Consider the following 22,278-nt stretch of genomic DNA (forward strand, 5'->3'; position numbering starts at 1 on the left):
CATATATTCGAGTAAATATGGTAGTTGCATGTGTCGTGATAGCAGCACTAGGCTCGACCGCAATTTTACATGTTTTTATTATTTCACAAGCTTAAATTTCAGCCTGCTCGTCACAAACGGCGTGCGAGGCAGGAAGATCGCTGAGAACACGAGGGCACAATTAATCGGTCAGCCTAAGGGTCACCACCCGAGGAGGGCAGCAGCCACCCTCAAAGGGTGTCGTCTTCGGGTGGGTTCGAGGAGGGCCCTCTGTCCAGTGAGAGCCGCAGAGAGTTGCTCGGCCGCATGGGCGTGTGGCAGAAGCGCGCCTCGGGGAAGCGGTCGTGGTACCGCTCCAGTCGCAGGTACTTGACGGTGATCAGGTTGCCTGCAACATCAACGAGGAGAAGACTCAAGTGCCACCCCAACACGGCATCTGGGAACAGCGAGATTCCGTTCCCCTGTGGGTACAATGCCAGCACTTCCCGCACGCACCAAATGCCATCTACTGGTTCGTATGGGACACTCCTCGTATTCTTTTAAGCAAACACTAAAAGAACTCCTCTGCTTGGGCTCAGTAAGCCTAGGGGTAGCAGCATGGGTTTTCGAGTGAGCACCCTGGGACCCTACGTTCGAGCCCCAGCAAGGCTAAATTTTAAACAGTGAAGCTGTTTAGCAAATAATTTTTCATGTCCGCAATTTAAGATACCAAGAAATTGCCGAGCACGAGCACGTGATCGCGGTCCTCACGGCAACAGTTCGGCAGTTAACAAAACCAAGAAAATGCCAAGTGCTCGTGTGTGCGTGGCCCGCGGCGACTGCTCAGCATCCCCGGCACACGTTTGTCAAGAGAGATTGGCCAAGACTGGCAAAAAAATGAATAAATAAATAAATAAAAATCCAGCGTTTGCCGTAATTGATTGATTGTAGGGTTTAACACGCCGACGCAGCGTAGGCAATGAGGCGCGCCGTGGTGGAGGGCTCCGGATTAATTTTGACCACCTGGGGATCTTTAATGTGCGCCGAAATCTTGCACACACGGCCGTTTTTGCTTTTCGCCACCATCAGAAAAGCGGCCGCTACAGCCGGTTCGCCGTAATTGTGCCAACACTTGCTCGGAACGAGAAATGCACATCATAGTGTGCGCCCCTTTAAGGTGATGTCCAATGATTATCACTTCCAAAACAATGAAGGAAGCTCACTCTTATAGCAACAATGATGGGGTAAAGGTCGTTGCGGCAGCGAAGAAGCAACAAATTGGCTGCAATCACGGACCTAAACTGTCGTGATGGCTGTAAAGGTTGCGTACAGCTCCACTACCTTCAAGTCTTACGCGTCAGTGTGACCTTCCTTTTTTTTCCCCAAGACCCGTAAATATTTTGCTATAAACTGTTCTCTTAGGTCCATTCTGCACAATATTTCTGTAAACAAGGGTAATTTGGCATCTTTTAGGTCAACTTAGGTGCAGGGTGCAGCATATTATCGATGCATTTAATTAGCTCTCCGCATCGTACCAGAAGTGCCAGGCTTGTACGTATTTTAGAAAGGAATATCGCCACACCGTGCATTCATGCGGGTCCTTTGGAAGGCACTTCTTGCCAGACTAAAGTTGGAGGACACTACTGTGCAGCAGCCACAGACCTCAGCGGTTCAGCTCTTCAAGGGACCACAAAGACAGCCCACAACTGTTCGCATTTCGAGACAGCTTTGTCTAAATCACAGGTTGAGCCACCAAATGTAACGTGAACTTTATACAGGTTGACCGCACAATAAGGAGAAACCAAGTAAACAGCAGCAACTCACCAGCAAATTTCGTGCACTTGCAACACCAATAGACTAACGTGCGATGCACTGATGCTAACAAAAGCAACTGCACATTAGAAAAGTAGTGCAGGCTTCCAGTCTGAACTGACTACAGTTTAAGGGGGGACGAGGGTCTTAAAACTAACTTTTTTATTTATGGGTAGAAACCTATGAAAATTTGCACACTGATGTGCTTTTCTCTGTAGATTTCAAATATGCAATTATATTTGAGCTGGTGCTGTTAGTTTAAAAGTTATCATACAAAGTCTAAACCGCAATTAGGTAATTTCTTACGCAGCTTTAATAAACTTTCGCATTGCATTTTGTCGCTTTTAATTACATGAATGGATAGCCAGAGAGTTCCCATACCCGATGACATTCTTCGTTTTTCTCTAAAGTCACGGCATCCTAAAAAAATATGTCAAGTACAAAAAATGGCAGTATTGGATATTTTGGCTCATCAAAATAACTGCAAGTCATCATTTATGCGTAGCCTAAACAGAAAAACTAAGAATGTCATCGGCTGCCTCAGGCTGTACTGAAAAAAATGGTACAGCAAAAATAATGAAGCAAAAATAAGTTTCCAAAAAGCTGCGTAAGGCTGAGGGAAGTGACCAAAAATATGAAACTGAGAAAACTGCATTTGAAGTTTGGCCATGTGTTATGAGATGAACCATCAGTAGTGTAGCTTCAAAATTTCCCAGTAACAAAGACATGTTCTTCCCATTTTCAAATCTGTCTTTGGATTCCAAAAATGTCAACTAGAACTGGAGATACAAAAGGCCAAGTAACGGACCCCAACAGGAATTTAGCAAAATTTATCGACTTCGAATCTGTTGGCATTTTGTTAGCGTTGTGAAATCTGGTGGTGTCTTGCTGGCGTCGTGAAAACTGCAACAGTCCTTCGTGAAGTGCCATCATCTATTACAGTGCACTGTGGTACCCAGAATATTGTGTACGGCAAAAGTGAGAGGGTGAAACTTGCTTTAGGTGCCCCCCTTTTTTGTTCTTTGGTGAGGCTATTTCATTCGCGGTTTTTATGCTAGAAGTTTGAGAGGATACAGGGGTGGGACACTGCGCAGTGCGTTTTCCGCAAATGCATCATGTTGTTGGCCCTCAAAAGAGTCTTTTGGGGAAAATAAATGTAGCTGGAAGGCAAACTTTCTTGGCCTCAGGGGATAAACCCATAGACGCCTTTTTCCTTCAAGCCGTGCATGGTGCGGCTATCTCCATCGGACATCACGGTTGTGTACTGCAGCCCATTCTTGGAGAGCGAGCGCTTGAACATTATCAGGGCTGCCTCTACCTCCACGCGTCCTGCACCACAGTCAATGTTTCGCTGACACTCATGGTCTGCCAGCCAATCTTCGTAGCCCTCATCTGAAGCTTTGGGTCTGATGGTGCAACCTAAGCAAAAGTTAGAGAGGACTACATGATCAATCACCAAGCCGGTGTACACTCCAATGATGCAGCCCACTCCAATGTGTGACAACCGTCCCTTTGTCATCCACGTGCCATCAAACATATCATCTATGTTGTTTGGCGGCTGACCAAGGTGTACAAGTCCTTGATGGCACGCACACTATCAGCTTCAGAGGCTGCTGCAGTGTCCTCGCAAACCTGAACCACTTTCCTCAAGTGCGCTTGGAATGTCTTGTGGTGCAGGCCTCTGTGGGACAAGTTCATACCAGCACAAAAATCTGAAAGAGCAGTCACCCCCTTCCCCATGCTTTGAATACTTTTCCTAGCCCTCATATTCACTTCAAAAAGAGTGATATTGCCAGATCCTTCGGTCCTTGGCGAGGAAAAACGTTCCACACGGTGTTCACAAATCGAGCACGTCACCTCGAGCTTCACGGCGAGGCCGTACTGCCGGTCAGGCTTCCTCAAATCCGGCGCCGCCAGCCCGCACTTGCCGCACCTGACGTGCGCGAAAAGGTCCTTCAGCATTGCAAAATCCACTAAGACAAAATCTGTGCCGGATTCTTCCTCTGAGTGCGCCAAATCCACTTCAAGGAGGTCGAATTTCCGCTGCGTTGCTGACTAATGCTGTATTCGGGTGGTCGTTCCGCGCTTGACCTCGTCCGCGTGTTCCGTACGCGCGGCGATCTCCTCCGCCGTGTAGTACCTCGTGTCAAGCCGGCAGGACGTGCTTGGACCAGGTATGGATTCCGGAGGTGGTTGGTCAGGCGATGGGGCAGGCGAGGCAATACGAGGCGGCGAACGATTCTCATCCGGCGGAGTCGAGCGGCCCGAAGTCGCACCACGCGACCTTGGGATAGGCGGACGACGCTTTCGCTTCCCGTGCGCATGAAGGGTCGTCTTCTTCAAACTTACGTCTCCTGGCATCATTCACGAAAGTACGCGATGGAAGAATTAGAAGAAACTGTAAAAAAAAACTGCTCTAAGCGAGCGCTGCGCCAGAAGAGCGGACTCCGTCAGACGCGCGTAGCAGACGCCATGATGGCGACCGCCATGACAGCAGTCGCGCCGACCAATGGGAGGGGTCGTATGGCGAACTCAAACCGCGCGCGCCCGCTCTAGCCAATCAGCGGCCGAGAAGGTGCCTTCGGAAAACTGGCAAGGCCGGTCGTTCTACTCAAGCGACGCCATTTTGAGATATCGCAAAATGCGCACAAAGAAACAAGCTTCAAAACAAGACCAAGATGGCGGCGATCGGTCGGCTGCTTCGCCCGCGGGGCGCGCGGGAATTTGAAGCAACTTTTGCCCAATTCTGGGCATTTCGTGGCCCTCGAGGCGTTTCAAAACATGATTTTAGAGTATTTCCCGATGGAATTTCGCGTTGATATTTTGAAGGCAGGTGCTTGAAGGTACAATAATTCCAAAAATTGGATTTTCTCAAAATCGATATTTTGGCCATTTTTGACCATTCTAAGACCCGCGTCCCCCCTTAAGAAAATGTTATTTGGAGGTTCTGAGGATGCTGCACCATCTCTGAGAGGCTCTCTCAACAGTGAGACAGCGTTTAAAATGAAAAAGGTTGGGAAAAAAAAAAAATCTTGCCCCCACCTACCCAGCAGAGCATTGATGGTTCAGAGGGGCTCAAGTTGGCTAATATTGGCCACTTTCATCGTTTAGAGCTACGCCATACTCAGCAGCCCAGCTGAAGGCTACTTCCCATTAAAGCAAAATCACGTCGTGCAAATGTTTGGATAATAAGCCCCCTTGGAGGATTCCCATTGGTTAGGTTTTTCTCTCTTGCCTGCTTGCCACCTCAGTGCTGCAGTAGCCACGGCAGTCACATGTCCAAGATTGTGCGAGCGTGACCACTGTTTTTGTCATTGTTCCTTTGAAAAACACATTTCACTCATGCACAATGCTCTGTTGAGTGGTGGACATACAATTGAAAAAAATTTTCATAGTATAATATCATATTGTTCCAGATTTCTATCGCCATCCTACCTCCCCCCCTCCGCCACCCCTTCTGGACAAGGCACAGCATGCCACATCATACAACACGAAAACTGAATGCACTTGTAAAGGTCTCCATTCCAAATCGTTCAAGCTTGTACGCCAATGCTGCTTTGCCCACCTCATAGTTGGTGTACCTATACCCCAACCATGCCATGCAAAACAGTTCCCAGCCCTGAGCTGCCTATGAAAATGGTAAGGAGGGCGATATGGCTGTTGTCCTTGCTTTGTCCTGGCCAAACTAAACACAGAGCCACCGGGGCATAATTCTTGGAGCACTTACTTTCAACTGGCGCCTTTTGGTCTTGTGGAGCAAGCCTATTGCGCCAACTCTTTTCAGGGCAGCTGGGCTCCCGATTTCATTTAAACTCTGGGCCACGAGCACCATTTCTCTCACACATGTGATTTCCCATTCTGGACAGCTGACTCGCATCAATAAATGCACAATTCAAGTCGGCTTCCGACTGGCCAGCCATGAACATGATCAGGACAGGGTGTGACTTTATTGCAGCAAGTGAAATTGATTCTAGCAGGACTGCCTACATGCCCGCACACCCAGGCAAAAGTAACACAGCTGCCACTTAGCGCAAGAAGACTACGAAACACCATCTGCAGAAATAAAAAAGAAAAATTGCATAAACCATAACCTTAGGAGCATTTTCCCCCACCCCCTCCCCCAAGCAGCCCAGTTGGCCGTGGTTACCTGCACGCAGGCTGCCACAACAGTCGTTCTCACGAATAGAGAATGCTCCCCCCCCACCCAGCGCTTACCGTCAAACCAGGAACCGTGGAGGGCCCGGTACGCCTGTCCTGCTGAGTCCAGGCTGGCACACTTCACGTACACACAGCCCTGTGTACCAAGCAACAACAGGCAGGGAAGGGTGAGAGACCTTGTGCTGCGGTTCAAGTGCACCACATCTGCGAAGGAGCAATAACTGGAAGCGTGCGACTACGCAAAACTTTCTAATGTCGAAGCAAATAATAAAATGTCCAATCCGAGTTCGAATCCAATATTAGAACTATTAGAACTAGAACACAAATATGAAGCGATATTTCAATGAACTAGGATACACAAAGCTATCCGCTGTTGAATACATTTTTCTAATATATTTTTTCTAACAGGCTAGAAATTGACAGGCACCAGATACATCACACTCTAGCTGCTAATGGCCGCCACCAAAGATGAACCAGCGTGCTTCACAAGCGATGGCAGGCTTATCCACAATGCACCAGTTGTGTGTGGCTGAAGGGCAATGGCCCTGAGGAAAGCCTCTTATTCGCATGGTCCTAGGACCACTCCACCCTTGTGCCTTCTCTCTTCACGCCCCGATAATGTGAAGGGCCCTCAATGGGCAGTCCTGGTCAACAACCTCCCGGTAACGATGGCCTAGCTCTGCACTGCCACAGTCCCGTTTTCCATCCCTCTTTAACGATCAGCAGAAAGCCAGCCCTTTCGACGGGGACGTTCAGGGAAGGAGGAGGTTGATGCAGGCCTGTCATGCGCTCGGGGAAGAAAAGCTAGTCGTTGGCTGCTTGCCACACGAGGCCTCCCTCTCCGCTCACCTCCCTGGAGGCCGTGTCCACGTGTATGTGCACGATGCCAGTGTTGCCCTCGCACTTCTCCAGGATGGCGTTCTCAATCTGCCGGGCCCAGCCACTCTCGTACTCCCTGCAGGCAAACGGGGGGCAAGTGGGCTCCTCATTGGTGCATGCTAATACATGATGAAACAGGGCAAACTAGTATTGCCTTGCAGATGCCAATTTAAGGCAAGCAATAAAACTGGGTTGGTAGTCAGCGCTGCGTGTGTCTCCTACTCTACGTCCCATTAGTTCACACAGTTTTATTGCGTTTTGAAACTTAAGACAGGCACACTTATTTTGCAGATAATGCAAGGATATATGATCCCAGAGACAACAAGCGAGCTAGCCAATAAACAAACTAGCAGAGGTGATACGTATACTCTAGCAGAAAAACAATGCTCATTATCACAATGTTTTGAATTCCCCCTCCAATTTCCAATCTCAATTAATGCCCTTTCATTAACCATTCAGGTTTAACCAGTAAAGTAGCGGTTTTACTGCCTGTTTCCTAGCAATAGGCAAAAATTTATGAATAAATTTTTCAAAACATTTGAATAAATTGGACCAGAAACTAGACAAGGTTCGGCTCCCAGCAGCCACATTGCTTGTCTGGTCTGTCCTTTTTGTAAGACCACTTTGCTGCATCACAAATTTTGCAAAGCGGACTACATACAAACAGTAGTTCCCTGACACACAAATCTTATTCCAACAAGTTTGTGCTTGAAAAAAATTTCAGCAATTCCACTCAACGGGGAGGCTGTCATGTGCAGAGCAGTGATTTGCCAGAGGGGCTGTGGCACCATCTCTTGACCAGTTTCAGCCTGGCGTTAATGCCGAAAGTGGTCAAGAGAAGGTGCCGCAGCCTCCGAAAGGGCCTATAAAAGGACACTGGATTGGGTTTACATTAATTTGGGGTAATTAACGCATTGATTCATGACTGTTCCCTTATTTTATATTATTGTGTACTTAATTGCTTAGCAACGGCAGCCTCCATGGCAACAGCGCAGTGCAAAGATCACCCCCAATACTTTGCATGCAAGGAACATGTGCTTCTGTGGCGCAATGGGATTGGCATCGGAGGGGCCCAGGTTTGCTCCCGGCCAGGAGAAGCGCGGATCTATTGAAAGGCTCTGTCTGGGTGCGTGACGCCGCGTGACTGCAGTGACTGGATACCTTGATCCTGGATTAGCTATGACGACAACGTGCTGATTATGAGCTCCCTAGAACAAACAAAACAGCACCACCTTATTCCTACGTGCTTATGCTGGCAGTGATGTAACAAAAATTAAATTATGAATGACACACCAGAAAGCAAAGGAACTTGACCGCAAAAATGATACTACTTGCCACCATGTGGCAGCACACAACACACCAATTGCAACGATTTGAATACTTCCACAACTGCCAGTATTCACCATCTCGTCTTCAAAAGGGAACTTCAGTGGAACCCCGATGGTACGCCCCCTGGTATTGCGACGACCCCCTTCTTACAACGGGTCATCACGGTCCCAGACTCCCCATATAAACTATGCATTAAAAACCCCAATTATACAACGCTCGGGTAAATGCAGTCCGCTTCATATGACAGCTCAGTGGCTAAGGCGTTGCGCTGCTGAGCACGAGGTCGCGGGTTCGATTCCCGGCCGCGGCGGCCGCTTTTCTGATGGAGGCGAAAAGCAAAAACGCCCGTGTGTACGAGATTTCGGCGCACGATAAAGATCCCCAGGTGGTCAAAATTAATCCGGAGCCCTCCACTACGGCGCGCCTCATTGCCTGCGTTGCGTCGGCGCGTTAAACCCCACAATCAATCAATCAATCAATTCATATGACAGACCCTGGCAGGGATAAATCGGCATTTTTTTCATCTTTTATATCGCTTCACCGCCTCACCCCGACCTTTCTTTATTCTTAACCCCTGTTTGACGCTGCTTGATGTGTAAAAGTCCGCAGGCAGGCCAGACCACTTGCTGAACACAAGAAAGCAGGCGGGTACTGGCGGGCGGGAGTTAACCTTCGACGGCACCACAAAGCAGTAGAACGCCAGGGCACAGGCGGACTGTGAATTTGAAACTCCCAACGGGCCGATGAACGTCAGAACAGATACGATGCAACCCCATGGCAGTGACCGAACGCCCGCTTTCCTCGCCTGCTCGATCCAAGTTTCTTCCTTTCAAGACGCTCTCTTCCCCTCTTTGCTCTTGGCTCTCTGCCTATCAGGCTCCTTCAAAAGCGTGTTGTCACTCCATTCTTTCTCTCCTGCCTCTTTTCCATCGCCGCCGCGTATTATCGTTTGTTTCACTCTCAATTCGCTTTGCCGCATGGCCATGTTGGCCTCCCCAGCTTATTTCACACTCACAGGCTCGGGGCTGGTGGGCTAGCGCCAAACAGCGTGGAGGTCGCGTGGCGTGCTGTGGATGTTTTTACCGATAGCAACATCTGTGCGCGGAGAACAGATTAGAAGCTCAGGTGGGTCCTGCAGTGCATCTGGTTCCTTCTGCCGCTTCCTGCCAGAGATATTGCTTGCAGAAGGTCGGGCATCCACCATGGCAGGTTATTGACTTCGCTAATTGCGCACCAATGCTTTAAAACGAAACTGAAAGCATGATGGCCGACTCTGAAGCGTCAGGGAAGCAGGTGCCTCGCAATGTATAAGAGCTGCAGTCTGTGTTTTTTTTAACAGATAAGCACACGGAAAGTTTTGATTCACATTTGTTTCATGTTCTCAAATATTTCGGAACTGTTTATTTCAAAAAAACATCTATAGATGCTTTTCCAATGAGCTTTCGCCGTTCACAACTCTTGTGACGTCCCAAACCACAGCGCATGGGGCGTCATCGCCTGTTTCCATGTTTCTGGTGTTTTCTGCCTTACTAAAGGGGCCATGCAGACAAAATACAAGTTTATTTTATTTGAAAGATTTTGTCTTATAGTGCCTCCAGCATTTGTCCGGAAGCAAACGATGCCGTATTCACTGAGAAATTTGTCAATTTAGGTTAAAGTTTTTATTATCCTGCCAAATTGTGTGTTTTTGTGACATCTGCCATGAAGTCATGAGGGCGAGTATTCAAGTGAACTTCCAGTGCGTCCTTAGGCTCTGCAGCCTTGCTTACTGTCAGTCCTCCCAGATGGCGCTACGCCGAGCTTGTGGTGAGGTGGTGCCGCCCTCATGCGGTCAGCCCCCAACTACGCATCAGAAAAAATCCCATGCGCTGCGTCGGTATTGAGAAGGCCATAAAGGGAGCGCGGGAGGGGAGTCGAGTCCGGCTGTGTCTGTACATATGCTGCCTCGTGCCCCCATCATTGCACACACATCGGGCTAATTCTTTGCTCCAATCTCGCACGGTGCCAGGTCAGCGCTGCAGCCAGGGTCAGGCTGCAGCCCTGGCGACCAGAGTTCAAATCCTACACAAACCCAATATGTTTTCTTTTTACAGTGGCGGCCATTTTGGTGCCATCCGTGCTGTCGTCAACGATGAAAATGATGACTACAACTATGGTCCCTTCTTTGCATCTGACGAGACACCTACGGCTTCGGCCTTAAAAGAGAAAACGCGGCAGACGCCTTCTCTTTGGCGCCATCTGGCTCTCTTTAAGGAGAGGAGCGGCTTGGTGTACTCACACCTCGGGGTCGAACATGTTGCGTATCTTGAGGCAGGTGGCCGGCACGTAGGTGGACAGCCCCCCCACGGAAGGGGAGCTGCCGGCCCCCGTGCTGGCGCCGCCCTGGCTGTTCTCGAAGGCCCTGCCCTGCCAGACCTTGGCACGCGGGGTGGAGACGGGGCCGAGCCAGCGCCACACCATCCAGCTCTCGCCCTCCACCTGCTGCAGCTCCGCCCGCAGCTGCGTCTCGTGGCGCTCCAGGTACGCCACCGCCGCCTGCCACACCCCGCTCTGCTGCTTCCTGCACACACCGGACGACGGTCTTCCTCGAGACTCTGCCCACACTTGCCTAGGGGAGGAGCCCCAAGCATCAAGTGGAAGAAATGCTGCCATGTTTAAAATTCCAGATGCACAACAGGCCCAACCACCCTTTCCCCATCTCCATCTCTGCGCCCCCAAGGCCTAATTCTGATTTTTTTTTTTAACTGCTGCTCAACTGTAGTCAGCAGCAGGCAAAGAAAAAAGTCGGGTGGTGCATTTCCTATGCTTACCAAGCTGTTGCAGCTTTCTCAAGCCTTTAGCCCGGGTTTAACAGTTTAATGCTTTCTAAAGGCAACTTAGCACAAGACTTAATAAGTGTAGCGTCCTGGGCACGTTGGTACTCCATTGTTGAATAAAATGATTGCGCTAAAAAGGGGAGACGGACGGAGTGAGTGCGCCGTATGTGTCTGTCCTCACTCTGTCCGTGTCCCTTTTTAGCGCAACCATTTTATTCAGCAATAGCACAAGACATTTAGGTTAGAACTGTTAAAAAGTTAGTGAGTCAGTTCAATAGAAGAGAACAGGTGAATGTGAAACCTTAATCAAAGCATGCAGGCATAAAGCATACGGTGTAGGCTACACTGTTAACCGACTCTCCAACTGACTCTCCCTTTCTTTCTGTGTCGCCTACTGGCAGCAGCCTTCAAATAGTGCCAATTCATTTGAAACAGCAAAAGGGCCTCATTTTTCATAATTTCAGGAATTATTTTTCTATTTCTGGAACTACTTTGCACACACTACATTGTGACACATCAAAACACAGCCTACTGAGTGCAAGTTGCATGGCGACAGTGTTTCTGAAAATTCCTTGACCTGCTTGGATGAACATGGGAGTCCAGTCATGTTTCGAGGGGGCGAAGAATAAGCAGCGAGTGATGGTGAGAGTAAAAACCACGCACCGCTGGGCAGGGCTGATGAGCATGTCCCGCACATGTGCCTGTGCCAGGAAGGGTTCCTTGCAGTTGGGCTGCTCTGCATGCTCCTTCACCATGGCTGTGCAAAACCACCAGAGGCGGGAGACACACTGCTGCACTGTTCCAAAGGGGGCACTCGGCTGCGGCACCACAGTGGCCAGCCTACCTGTGATCTGTTCGGCGAGCGTATAGACCTGCTGCTGCCTGCGGTCCTTCCATGCCTTGTACCGCACCACACACACGTACAGCACCACAAACACCACCAGCACTGTGAATACAGGAGGAGGAAGAGAAGCTGTTGTTGGCAGGCACTTTCACTACGCTGATGGTTGCAACAGTGCCGGAGGCATCGGACACATTTGAGGGAGAACTCAGGGTCCTCGCGGAGGCTGGTAACCGTGAGAGGGAGCACGGAAGAAAAGCTGCGATGGGGAAGGGACTGCCATGGATAGGAGAACAAAGAAATTTATACAAGTTTTGAAGAAATGAAACACCTGGCACCTTTTGCAGTTAACTAATGGCCTACTGCCATATCGTCACATCGGCTTACAACCTGTCTTCTTAGTTTAATGTTAACCTATTTTGCGGCAACCGCTCATGTTGTTTTGTAACAATTTACATACGGCAACAATACTGTTACAACATATTGCCGACATTGTTGACTGCAGGCCATCTGTCAATTGCTGCCCTACAAACCGACTTCCCCAAGCTGCGCAAGTAGTACAGTCACAGCTTGGAAGCAGCCCTTTCAGCAAACTTTTGTTGAAAAAAAAGAGAAAAAACCAATGCATGTTACGTATACAGCCACCTTCAATGTTCTTCCCACGGTGCACTGACTTTAAGGGGGGACGTGGCTTTCAAAATCAACTTTTTTATTTCTTTGTGGATTTTGATGAAAATTGGCACAGCAACTGGAAATGCTTCTGTGATAACACTATAAAAATTTCAAAGTAATATTTTGAAAACTTTTTTATGTATGAAATTTTCTTTTTGTTCCGCTTGTACCGAGCTTGAGCGGCTTATAAAACATGATAGAAAACTTGTTCGAAGTGCTTTGCATTCCCAAATGAATGGACGAGGTCGTGACAGTTTTAGAATTTTTTTTTTACAACACAATGTTTTTTAGTTTTCATTTTTTTAGAGGTTAATGTGCAACAGGCATGTCAACTGTGAATGATTATTTGAATAAAAAATCACAAAAAAACAAATCTGGAAAACCAAAAGTGTCACGACCTGAACAGTTCATCAAGGAATGTAATGCAAGAAACGGAATCAAAATAGACCCAGCGGTCATGAAGAAATCCCTGGTACAAGCGACACAGGTGGCAAAAAAAACTGTTTTGAGAAAACGGCTTCCGAAGTTGCAACATGGGTTTCACATATCAGAAGTCGTCACGGTTGTAGCCTTTCATGTCCTTTTGAACATGGGGCTTCTGGAAGGCCTTGCCTTGAAATTGGAGTGCCTTTTACAGCCTTTCTCTTTCCAGAAAACATCATTTTCAGCTCCTCCGTGAAGAGTACATACCCCCCTTTGCAAACCAAACAGAGGGGAGATGGGTTTCAATGGGCTTTCAATGCAAAGTAGGTTAGTTGGTTGGCTGTATCGCACTGGACAACCTCCTTTTGCAGTGTTGTCACCATGGCAACAAGTTAAGCATTTTTTTTTACTTAAATTTGAACATTTTTGGCTTTTTTTATGTTTTATCTTGCCTGGCACAGCAACTTAGTACTCATGTGCAGGTGTTCATTGCCAAAAGTTTGCATACCATAAAGATGAAAATGAGCTACTTTGAAGCTTGGTAGAGTATTCTGCAAAACTCCCAACTTCAATGCAAGAGCATATTTTTTTACTACTTTTGACATTCAAGGCATCCAATATTTCTCGCAGCACAGCCAGTATGCCCTGAGCAATGGTATCAATAATTTCCCTAAAAAAATCACTGTTAAATGCTGCCACAGTAACGTACATTTTTAACGCAGAGAGCACATTTTTATTCCTATATTACTAACTCAAACCTGTTTGCATGAAAATTACATTAAAAGTGCACGGGAAACGTTGCGCAAGAAAGGCGATATGGCTCGCGCGCATCGCAGCGCACGCTTACCGCGACATATCGAACTTTGATTATACCTGATATGGCTGGTCAGGTCGCTTTTAAGATTAAATCTAACGTCGCAGGCATTAATTACAACTACTGGCGTTCAATCGTAACCGGTTGCCCAGTCATGTGATGCTCCAATGCGCGTCGGCTATGCCGTGCGCGCCGCAGCGTTTGACGCGTCGACCGTTTCTTTCTCAAGGCTAGCGAGCCCACAGTCAAAACACAGCAATAACTAAGCGTGCAAACATCGCAAATCCGACTAAAAGTTCACTTCACGAACCGCTATCGCAAGCGCGCACACCGCGTCACCCTCCGGGGTCTGGCGACGGTAGAGTCACGCGCACCACGAAGCGTTCGATGACCTCCGCCTTTCGAGCCACACAACTTCCCGTAATCCGGCTCGTTATCTCTGGCATTCCCATCGCGATAACGTCCGTGTTGAATATCACAGATTGAACAGAAACTCGGCCGAGCGCAGCGGCGAAAATGAACTCAATCCGCTCCCTACGCAGCTCAGGCGGCCGCCATCTTGCGTTGCGCCCGCAACATCCAATCAGGAGGGTCGTTGATCTGTGCCCCGACCGGGGACCAATAGCGCTTCAGCATCTATTCCTAGCTTCGTTTGTGCGTCGTTTCTTTTCTGCCGTTTGTGCGTTTGTGAATGAACGAAGATAAAAGAGACGAGCAGAACCGGAAAGACGATCGCTCGGCCGATCTAACCATATCAAAATGGCCGCGCCCAGTGGCACCGTTGCGGAGATAGAGCGCTCCGAAAATTGCCGTTTTTTCGCCCTTTTGCGCTGATAGTTTGTCACCGCGCCTGACAAAAGTATTTTTTTATGCCACTTTGCGACGCTTTTCAGCGTAAAAACTTTGCAGACGCACAGAATAGGAAACATAGAAGCCGAATATGTGGGTTTCAAAAAAACGATGTTTTGGTCATTTTTCCGAAGTTGAAAGCCGCGTCCCCCCTTAAAGAATACAAGGTTTTGTACATTGGTGAATGAAACTTGCACGACATTACAGAAACAATACCACCAATCAAAAAGATGTTGTGGCTTTCACTGCCTTTTGTTTATTTTTTTTGTCACATAACTCTCCTACCGGCAATAAGAAACGAGTGTCCTCTGACAAGAAACCTAGGTACTATTGCGTTCACACAGTCTGAGACAAGCCACGATGCTCAACCTGAGGGTCAGGAGCACTAGACAGAGCAGACACAATGCCAAGTCCTTAAAGATTGAGCTGAACCTTCTTGCTTGTCTGCAGGACAGCCAGAGAGACCCACCGAAGGCAGTCATGAGGATGACGTGTAGGAAGCCGTGCACTGCCAGGCGCAGACAGCACCAGAAGGTCTTGACTGCCTGGTTGGCTTCCAGGGCAGCCACGGCCTCCACACCGTAGCTCCTCACGGGCTCCGCTGCAGGCGTCAGGAGCCTGCGTCAAGGCGACCACACTGCAGCCTACTGCAACGACGCAATACCAAGCCCCAGACAACAACCACAGCGTGCCACCGAGAGAGGCCGGCACCCACCGAACCCTGCGCAAAAGCCGACGAGCACAACTGAGACGGGCCTTCCCGCCGCAGCGGACAAATAACGGCTGCTGCGGATGATGAAACACCTAATCAACTGAGCCCTGCCACATTGCAGCCAGTGGCCACCGTCGAACCTCTAGAGCTCCAAAGTTGCATAATTCGAACCAACAAATAAGTCAAATTGGCCCATTGCAGAGTGAAGGATTGGCCACGTTGGTAATCCATCGTGACGGCACGTCACTTTGCTCACTGGTCCCAGTAAAGTGGTGTGTATTTGTATGGAGGGAACAAGCACTTTAATCTGAACCCAAAACACACGCCATGGTTCTCTGGGTTCCCGTCTGAAACTGGTCACTGCATTAGCTGTACTTGCACACTACATAATTATTGACATTACACTCCTAAGAACACGTAGTTGGGACTACTTCATCACGAATGCACTCGTGTACCGGTATTGAGCGCTCTGCGACCAATTAAACGAATCCCCACAAGTTTGAAGTTAAGCCCAAAATATTTTTTGTCCCCTCAGGGTTCGATTAAGGGGGGACACTAGTCTTAAACCTATCTTCCTTGTTTTTTCACCAACTGCAATGAAACTGGACTCCCTGGTATAGTTTGCTGTGCTGATCTCAAATCTGCACTTATTTTGTTTCTGTGCCAATTAGTTTTTAGTATAATTAACATTAATTAGTGATTTTTTGCGTAATTAGTAGAAAACAGCCTAACTAACTGAAAGTTGTTTTCTTCACACCAAAATGTACTATATAAGGCCACAAGTAGTGATTTTATGGCAGTTTGAAGTTTGTTGTTCAAAACTTGGCACCGTGAGGTCTGGTTCAGAGCGAAATAAAAATTTTTCGACGCATATAATAAAAATTCTGTTCCTACCACTGTGTGCTTTGCACATTCTGCTCCATGGCACAACAAAAATTATAGTTTTGTGTGCCCTGAGAGCTGAGATAGCTCTTCCGCAAGTTTGCAAACAGGCCAAAATTAGTGTTTTGAGAAAATGAAGAAAGAAACAGCAGACTCGTTTTCAGTGAGAACAACAACAAAATTGCAGTGTATTTACACTGGTATGGAGTCAGTAGCCACCAGGCACATAATCTGTTTGACTGGAGGCACCGGAGTGGCGCTTCTTGAAAGCTCGCTGCATGCCGTCAGCTGACTTGTGCTTGCGTGCAGAGGTGGATCCTCGACGGCAGTCTTTTTCTGCCATACGCTTCGTGCTGGCAAGCCCAGGGTTCAGGTCAAGTTGCTTTAAAATGGAAGCCGAGGCTCTTTCGTTGCCTGCGTTAAAACTTCAGCACCGCCTCAGCCGCAGCAGCTTGCACAGTGAACAGCGACGTGTGCTTCTCCTTGGGTGCCAGGGCCCATATCATGGAGTGGAGGGACTCATTGGAGTTCTGCGTTTTGCCTTGCAGGCAGCGCTGCAGGAGCTTTTCGTCCGAAAGACGCTCGTACACAGGTAGAAGAGCCTCGCAAACGTGAGGTGGCAGGTTGTATCTGTGTTTTGGTGTGGGCTCCCCCTTCGCCTTGGCAGCATTCTGCCGGCACCACGAGTCCGGGCCTGGTGGGCAGAGGCTGTGGTTGGACACGGTGTCGTTTGAAGTGATGTGGTGGTAGGTGGCCATCACCGCTTTGTGCATGGCCCTGACGTCGCCACTGTGCGATTTCAATGCCCAGCCATAATAAGAACTGAGCTTAGTGACAAGGTCACCAGTTAGCCGACCCTTGCCACCGAGCCTCTCAGATGCCGAGCCCGTACCTTTTGCAAGCAGGTTACGCAGGTTGGTGCCCATCCTCTTCTTCACATGATTGACACAGTCTTCCTTCTTGATTGGAATATAACCGTACACCTTGGCACCCACCAACGCCAAGTAGGTGCGGCTGCCGCCGTCTGACAGAATTGTGGTGTACCTCAGTTTGTGCCGCTGCAGTGACCTCTCAAAGAGGATGAGACCGGCCTCCACCTCCATCTCACCAGCCTTCTTTTCAGTGTTTTTTTTTGACAGACGTGATTGTCCTTCCAAGCTTGGTAAGCTGGGTCGCCTACCTTTGGCCCGCGCTCGCACCCAGCACAAAAGTTGCTCAGCACGATGAAGTCTAGAACTAATCCCGTAAAGAGTTCGATAACCACGCCGACGATGGTGTGAGACGAGTGGCCTCGCGTCATCCACGACCCGTCGTACGTAACACAAATGTTACCGGGGCTGTCCAGTTGCAGATCGTCGTAGAGCTTTTTCACTGAATGCGCACTTTCGGCCATCACGTTGTCGGCAGCGCGAGTCGCAGCGGGCGCAAGCTTCTCCTTCACGTAGCCTTGCCACGTTTTGGTGTGCAGCCCGCGGTGAGAAATGTTAATTGTAGCAAACACATCGTTCAGCGCGGTTTGGCGATTTCCCGTAGCTTGCATCGCTCGCGCGGCGAGAACGTTCACGATAAACGGATTAACTTTTTTATCGCTGTTCACGCGGGGAGAGCTCCACTCCGAGGCAACATCACCGCAGGTCGCACACGCGATAACCATCTTTCCAGAAAGGCCGTACGCCCGCTCGCCGGTTCTAAATGTCACGCTGTCACCGCAAACGCTGCACTTTACAGCCGACAGCAACACGTTGACGCAGTCCAAACTCGCAATCACGAAGCTGCTCTCATCAGGTGGGCCGGGAAGAGTGTCGTCGGCGCTCGTGAACAAGTTGGATTTCCGCTCAGTTGCAGGAGTTGAAGAAAGCGCTTTCAACTGTTCTCGTGCAGCCACCTCTCTCTGCAGCAAATCTTCAGGTTGCAGCATCACTGTGTCGCGTCTCATACGGCCGCTTTCCGACGCATTTCCGCTGACTGGTGGGGCCGTTAGGCCTACGTCGTCGGCGGTGGCTTCCGCGCAGCTCGGCGCAGGTAGCGCGTCAGGCCCGGCGCTTTCCTCTGCAACTGCAGGACTCTTGTGGAAGTTGTACAGCAACCGCTTCGCTTTTTTCCCAAACTTGTGCCTCGTAGCAAACTTTAGCTGGGCCTTCGGCATGGCTCTTTGCTTGTCGTGCGAACACGATAAGCAAGGTGGAGCCGCCTCGGATGCACTCGCACTACCAGAGCAGACGATGCAAACCAGGCTCTGCCAATCAGGAGACGAGATTTGGTCACGTGCCTTCTCTCGGCGAATGGGATCGCTAGTTGCGGGGGTTTTTGGCGCCGTTTTGCTATTCGGCCAATGTCTGCACGGGGGCAGTTGTGGCGCGAAAAAAAAAAGAAGAAAAGCTGCTCTTTCAAACGATACCGAGGTTGCTGCGATCAGGCATTCGGTACGACCGCCGCGCAACGCGAAAGTAGGGCCGTTTTTGCATCGGCTTCAACAAAAATTCAGCTCCCACGCGCGTTATAAATCAATATAACGTTTTAAATACTGGTTCACGAGACACAAAACTTCACACATAGAGAGAATAATAGTTGCGGAATTCGAAAATCTTATTTTCAAAAAATCTACTTTTTCGCGATTTTTTCGTCCCAAAGACCCGTGTCCCCCCCTTAAAGGCCAACTGAACTCAAATTTTTGTTTGTCCAAATTTGATCCAAATGAGTAGTCTATGCTCTTAAAATCACCATGGCGAAATCCTTAGCTTCGGTATCACAGAGCACGCCAGGTACCTTCGTTCAAAGCACCCCCGAGCAGACGACGTATGCACCTGGCGGAGAGTCGCCGAAACCAGTTCCGAGCGGCCTGTGACGGAGGTTGGGGAACCTGTCCCGTGAAGCTCGCGCTTCTCCGGAGACTTGCATGGCACTGCGCCGGCTGCAGGGATGCGTTCGGCCGGGATTTCTCTGCTACACCAGCGCGCTGTACCGCCATCATCATCACATATTTAAAACTAACCGCATAGGTAGCAATATTCGAAATTTTTTTTTCAATGCAAAAAAAGAGATTAGAAGCCTTCAAACTATTCACGCACTTGCGATCGTCTCGGAGCTAGCAAAACTTTTTTTACTTGAAAATATTTTTACTCGAGGAAAAAAATATCACGAAACGAGTACTTACCCTACATTTGTCACTTCTATTGCACCTACCACAGAAAGATATTTTATAAATTCTTGACCACTTGCACTTCCACGTCCAATATTGGACATATTTAAGATGGCCCAACGCCACCTCCATCTTTTAGACCTTTCCAAAAGTTTCACAACCTAACTAGAGTTGCTGTACACGCAGGTATAAATATTTGTGCGTCTTTTGCCTCACTCGCTAAGTGAACCGAAATCAGCCTTTCTCGTAGTAACAAATACATCCGCACAAATATCGTCTGTCGTCTTCGCGAAGTGCGAAAGCTAACGAAACTGCTCCTCTCCTAAACAATAAACTAGATTTTTTGTTCAATTTTCAAGTGAAGTATTTACTAGTGGTAAAGCGGTAGATTTATTACTTGAAAGTAAAGTGTTTTCAACAGCACATGCCTCTGGTGAAAGTAGAAAACAGCTAGCGTTACATATAGGAAACTGCTTCGTGTTTTAGTGCATCCATGTGCAGCTTTCCCGATCATGGCAGTCCTTTCAACAGTGATTACTCTGCAATTTTTTTAGCGAAATGAAAACTTCTTTTGCACAGCTAATATTTGGGGTGAATACTTGCTTTGTGCACAGTTTCAAGTCGCGCACGTTGCGCGACTGGGTTTCTGATCCATGGGAACTATCCCATAGAAATGCATGGAGAGTTAGATTTGACAGCGAATTACACAAAAAAATATTCAGAAAACTGAAATGTTCTTTTAGCGTTTTAATCTTCACGTTGACTTCTAGCTTTCTGCCAAATATCATTTTCCTAAAGTGGTTTTTCTAGGTTTTCGAGAGGTTGTAATTTTGAGCGAGAAAGCTGGGTATGATTTAGCTGTGGAAGCTGGTTTATAGTTTCAGACCACTTTTTTAATTCGATTCTCGGTGTGCAGCAAGGTGAAAAATACTGGGCCGATATTCACGAAGCTGTTTGTACCTAATGTGTTGTATAAATAGTGATTGGTCTCCACCCTTTTGCAGCCCTTCAAACTGAGCGATGTGAGTTACCCAAAGCTACTTTTCGATATCGTAGGAGCAAGTAGCTTTGTACATCAGGGTCCGCTTTTTTCCTCGCAATGCCAAGAATCGCCACTCCCGCAGTTATTCTGATGGAAAAAAATTACTGTCGGACGGTCTACTTCATCTCGATTGATAGCAACGCGACGCCGGAATTGGGCATAATCCATTATCATGGGCAAACGTTGGTGGAAGCTCTTCTGTGGAAATAACAGTGCCAAACGCGACGCTACCACGCGCAATTGAAGGCGGCTCTGAGCGGCCGCCGGTGCTAGCGCGGCCGCTTCCGTTCCCTCACGTACGTCACGTCCGGCCGCCGGTAATGGCCGCCCTTTCTTTTCAGTTTCGGTTCCGAAAACGCCAATTTCGCGAGCCGTTTGCGTCGCGCGCGTTGACGTTTGAAACGCAGTATTTTGCATTTCGCACCCTTTTTATGTGTACTATTAGGTGATATTATTTTTACGTTGTCGAAAATTTGAGTCCAGTTGGCCTTTAAGGACGCTTGGCTGTAATTGCAACTTGCACCTCACTCCAGGCACATTTATTAAAAGCATCTACATGCATGCCAAATCATGCTAGATTCCACAATTAGCCCAAAATAACAGTAAATTAAAACTAAAGGTTCACGAATAGCGTCTTTTCCTTCCGGAAACAGTATGCAAAGACAGACACCAGCTTAAAACTGACACTAGCGTAGGAAAATAATAAATGTGCATGGTCAGTTGGCAAACTTGCTTGGTTAGTGCCAATGTCAATGTATATGTGTCAATGACTCCTTGCCCAGAAAGCTTTATCTCAATGTCGAAGGGTGCGTTCCAATTTGCCGTTTAGACAGCTTCGTTGCCGTCTTCGCGGACAGTACGCCATGTTAAGCCCCGTTCCAATTCGAACGAAGCAGTCAACGAAGACTGCTTCGAGGAGACAGCATCGAAGTCAGCAACGATGCAGGCTACCTTCCTGTCTAAACTGAAAAGCGACGCCAGCGCCACCTTTTTGCGTTTTTATGTTGAACCAAAAGCACATGTTCCTTTATTTAAATATTTAGTAAAATTTACTAGTGATGAAGGTGACCTTTCCTAGTTTTTCAAATTACGTAACGTTTGTAATAACCACGGTAATATTAGTTACGAAACTTGCGGCTTGCTCAGCTCAACATGTCTGCTACGACGCTGTCGTCAGCGCTGGTGTTGCGTTTGCGACCGTGGCACCGTTCCAATTTCATTCCTTTAGACGTCTAGTTAGACTGCTTCGTAGACTGTCTACCAAGCTGTCTGCGAATTGGAACGCAGCATAAGAACGCCAAGCCAGGGAAGTTGTTTTTTTTTGTTTGTACCATGCAGAAGAAAAACACACATTACTGGTTTGAAAAAAGACCAACTTTGTACACCATCTGGTAAGCAAACCAGGCGGCTCAGGGGGACATGGTCCTTTTCGACTGCAGGGACTGTTTACGTGAGACAGAGAAAACCCACAGGGGAGATTTCCGTCTGTCTTGTGAATGTCCTGTGTTTTTTTTTCATTTGTCTTACGTAAGCAGCCAGTGCGGTAAACAACACGTACCATAACCAACTGGAAGCACCAAGGTGGAGTTGTCAAACTTTTAGTGGGACATTACTGCAGTTTTCAACAAGGCCTAATTTCTTCTACCTTAGTTCACCAACACAACAACCCTTTGCATTCTTCCAAACGTCAAAGTATTTCAGAAATATTCAAGTTCTTAATAAATACTAGTATAATTCAATTCAAATCCAAATTGAGTACTGTGTTATTTGGTTCGATATTCAAAAGTTTCGAAGCTTCACACGCCCTAAGAATAACCAACATTAGGTAACAAGTAAGAGCACACAATTTCTGTCATTTACAATGACTATGACTGAAATGAATGGCTACGACTGCGAATGGGGAGAAAAAAGAACAGCAAAGTTGCATGATCTCCAATGCGAAGGCTCCAGAA

The 22,278-nt window shown here is 48.1% G+C and overlaps 1 protein-coding gene and 1 pseudogene across 2 annotated transcripts in view; both read right to left on the minus strand.

The window, feature by feature from the left end:
* Positions 1 to 58: 58 nt before the first annotated feature.
* The window catches only part of LOC144159651 (inner nuclear membrane protein Man1-like), a 34,458-nt gene continuing 12,238 nt past the window's right edge, over positions 59 to 22,278 (minus strand). For both annotated transcript variants that reach the window (XM_077691276.1, XM_077691275.1), the window contains exons 7-13: positions 15,021 to 15,169; positions 11,797 to 11,898; positions 11,616 to 11,709; positions 10,415 to 10,696; positions 6,778 to 6,883; positions 5,986 to 6,064; positions 59 to 367 (exon numbers count right to left, since the gene is read on the minus strand). In XM_077691276.1, coding sequence (XP_077547402.1) covers positions 210 to 367; positions 5,986 to 6,064; positions 6,778 to 6,883; positions 10,415 to 10,696; positions 11,616 to 11,709; positions 11,797 to 11,898; positions 15,021 to 15,169 — 970 coding nt within the window. In that variant the 3' untranslated portion in view covers positions 59 to 209. The remainder of the gene's footprint in view (positions 368 to 5,985; positions 6,065 to 6,777; positions 6,884 to 10,414; positions 10,697 to 11,615; positions 11,710 to 11,796; positions 11,899 to 15,020; positions 15,170 to 22,278) is intronic.
* Positions 15,176 to 22,278, minus strand: LOC144159652 (uncharacterized; annotated as a pseudogene).

Source organism: Haemaphysalis longicornis, unplaced genomic scaffold (assembly GCF_048455015.1).
Source record: "Haemaphysalis longicornis isolate Haplotype H1 unplaced genomic scaffold, Haemaphysalis longicornis Haplotype H1 scaffold_10, whole genome shotgun sequence".
NCBI lineage: Eukaryota > Metazoa > Arthropoda > Arachnida > Ixodida > Ixodidae > Haemaphysalis > Haemaphysalis longicornis.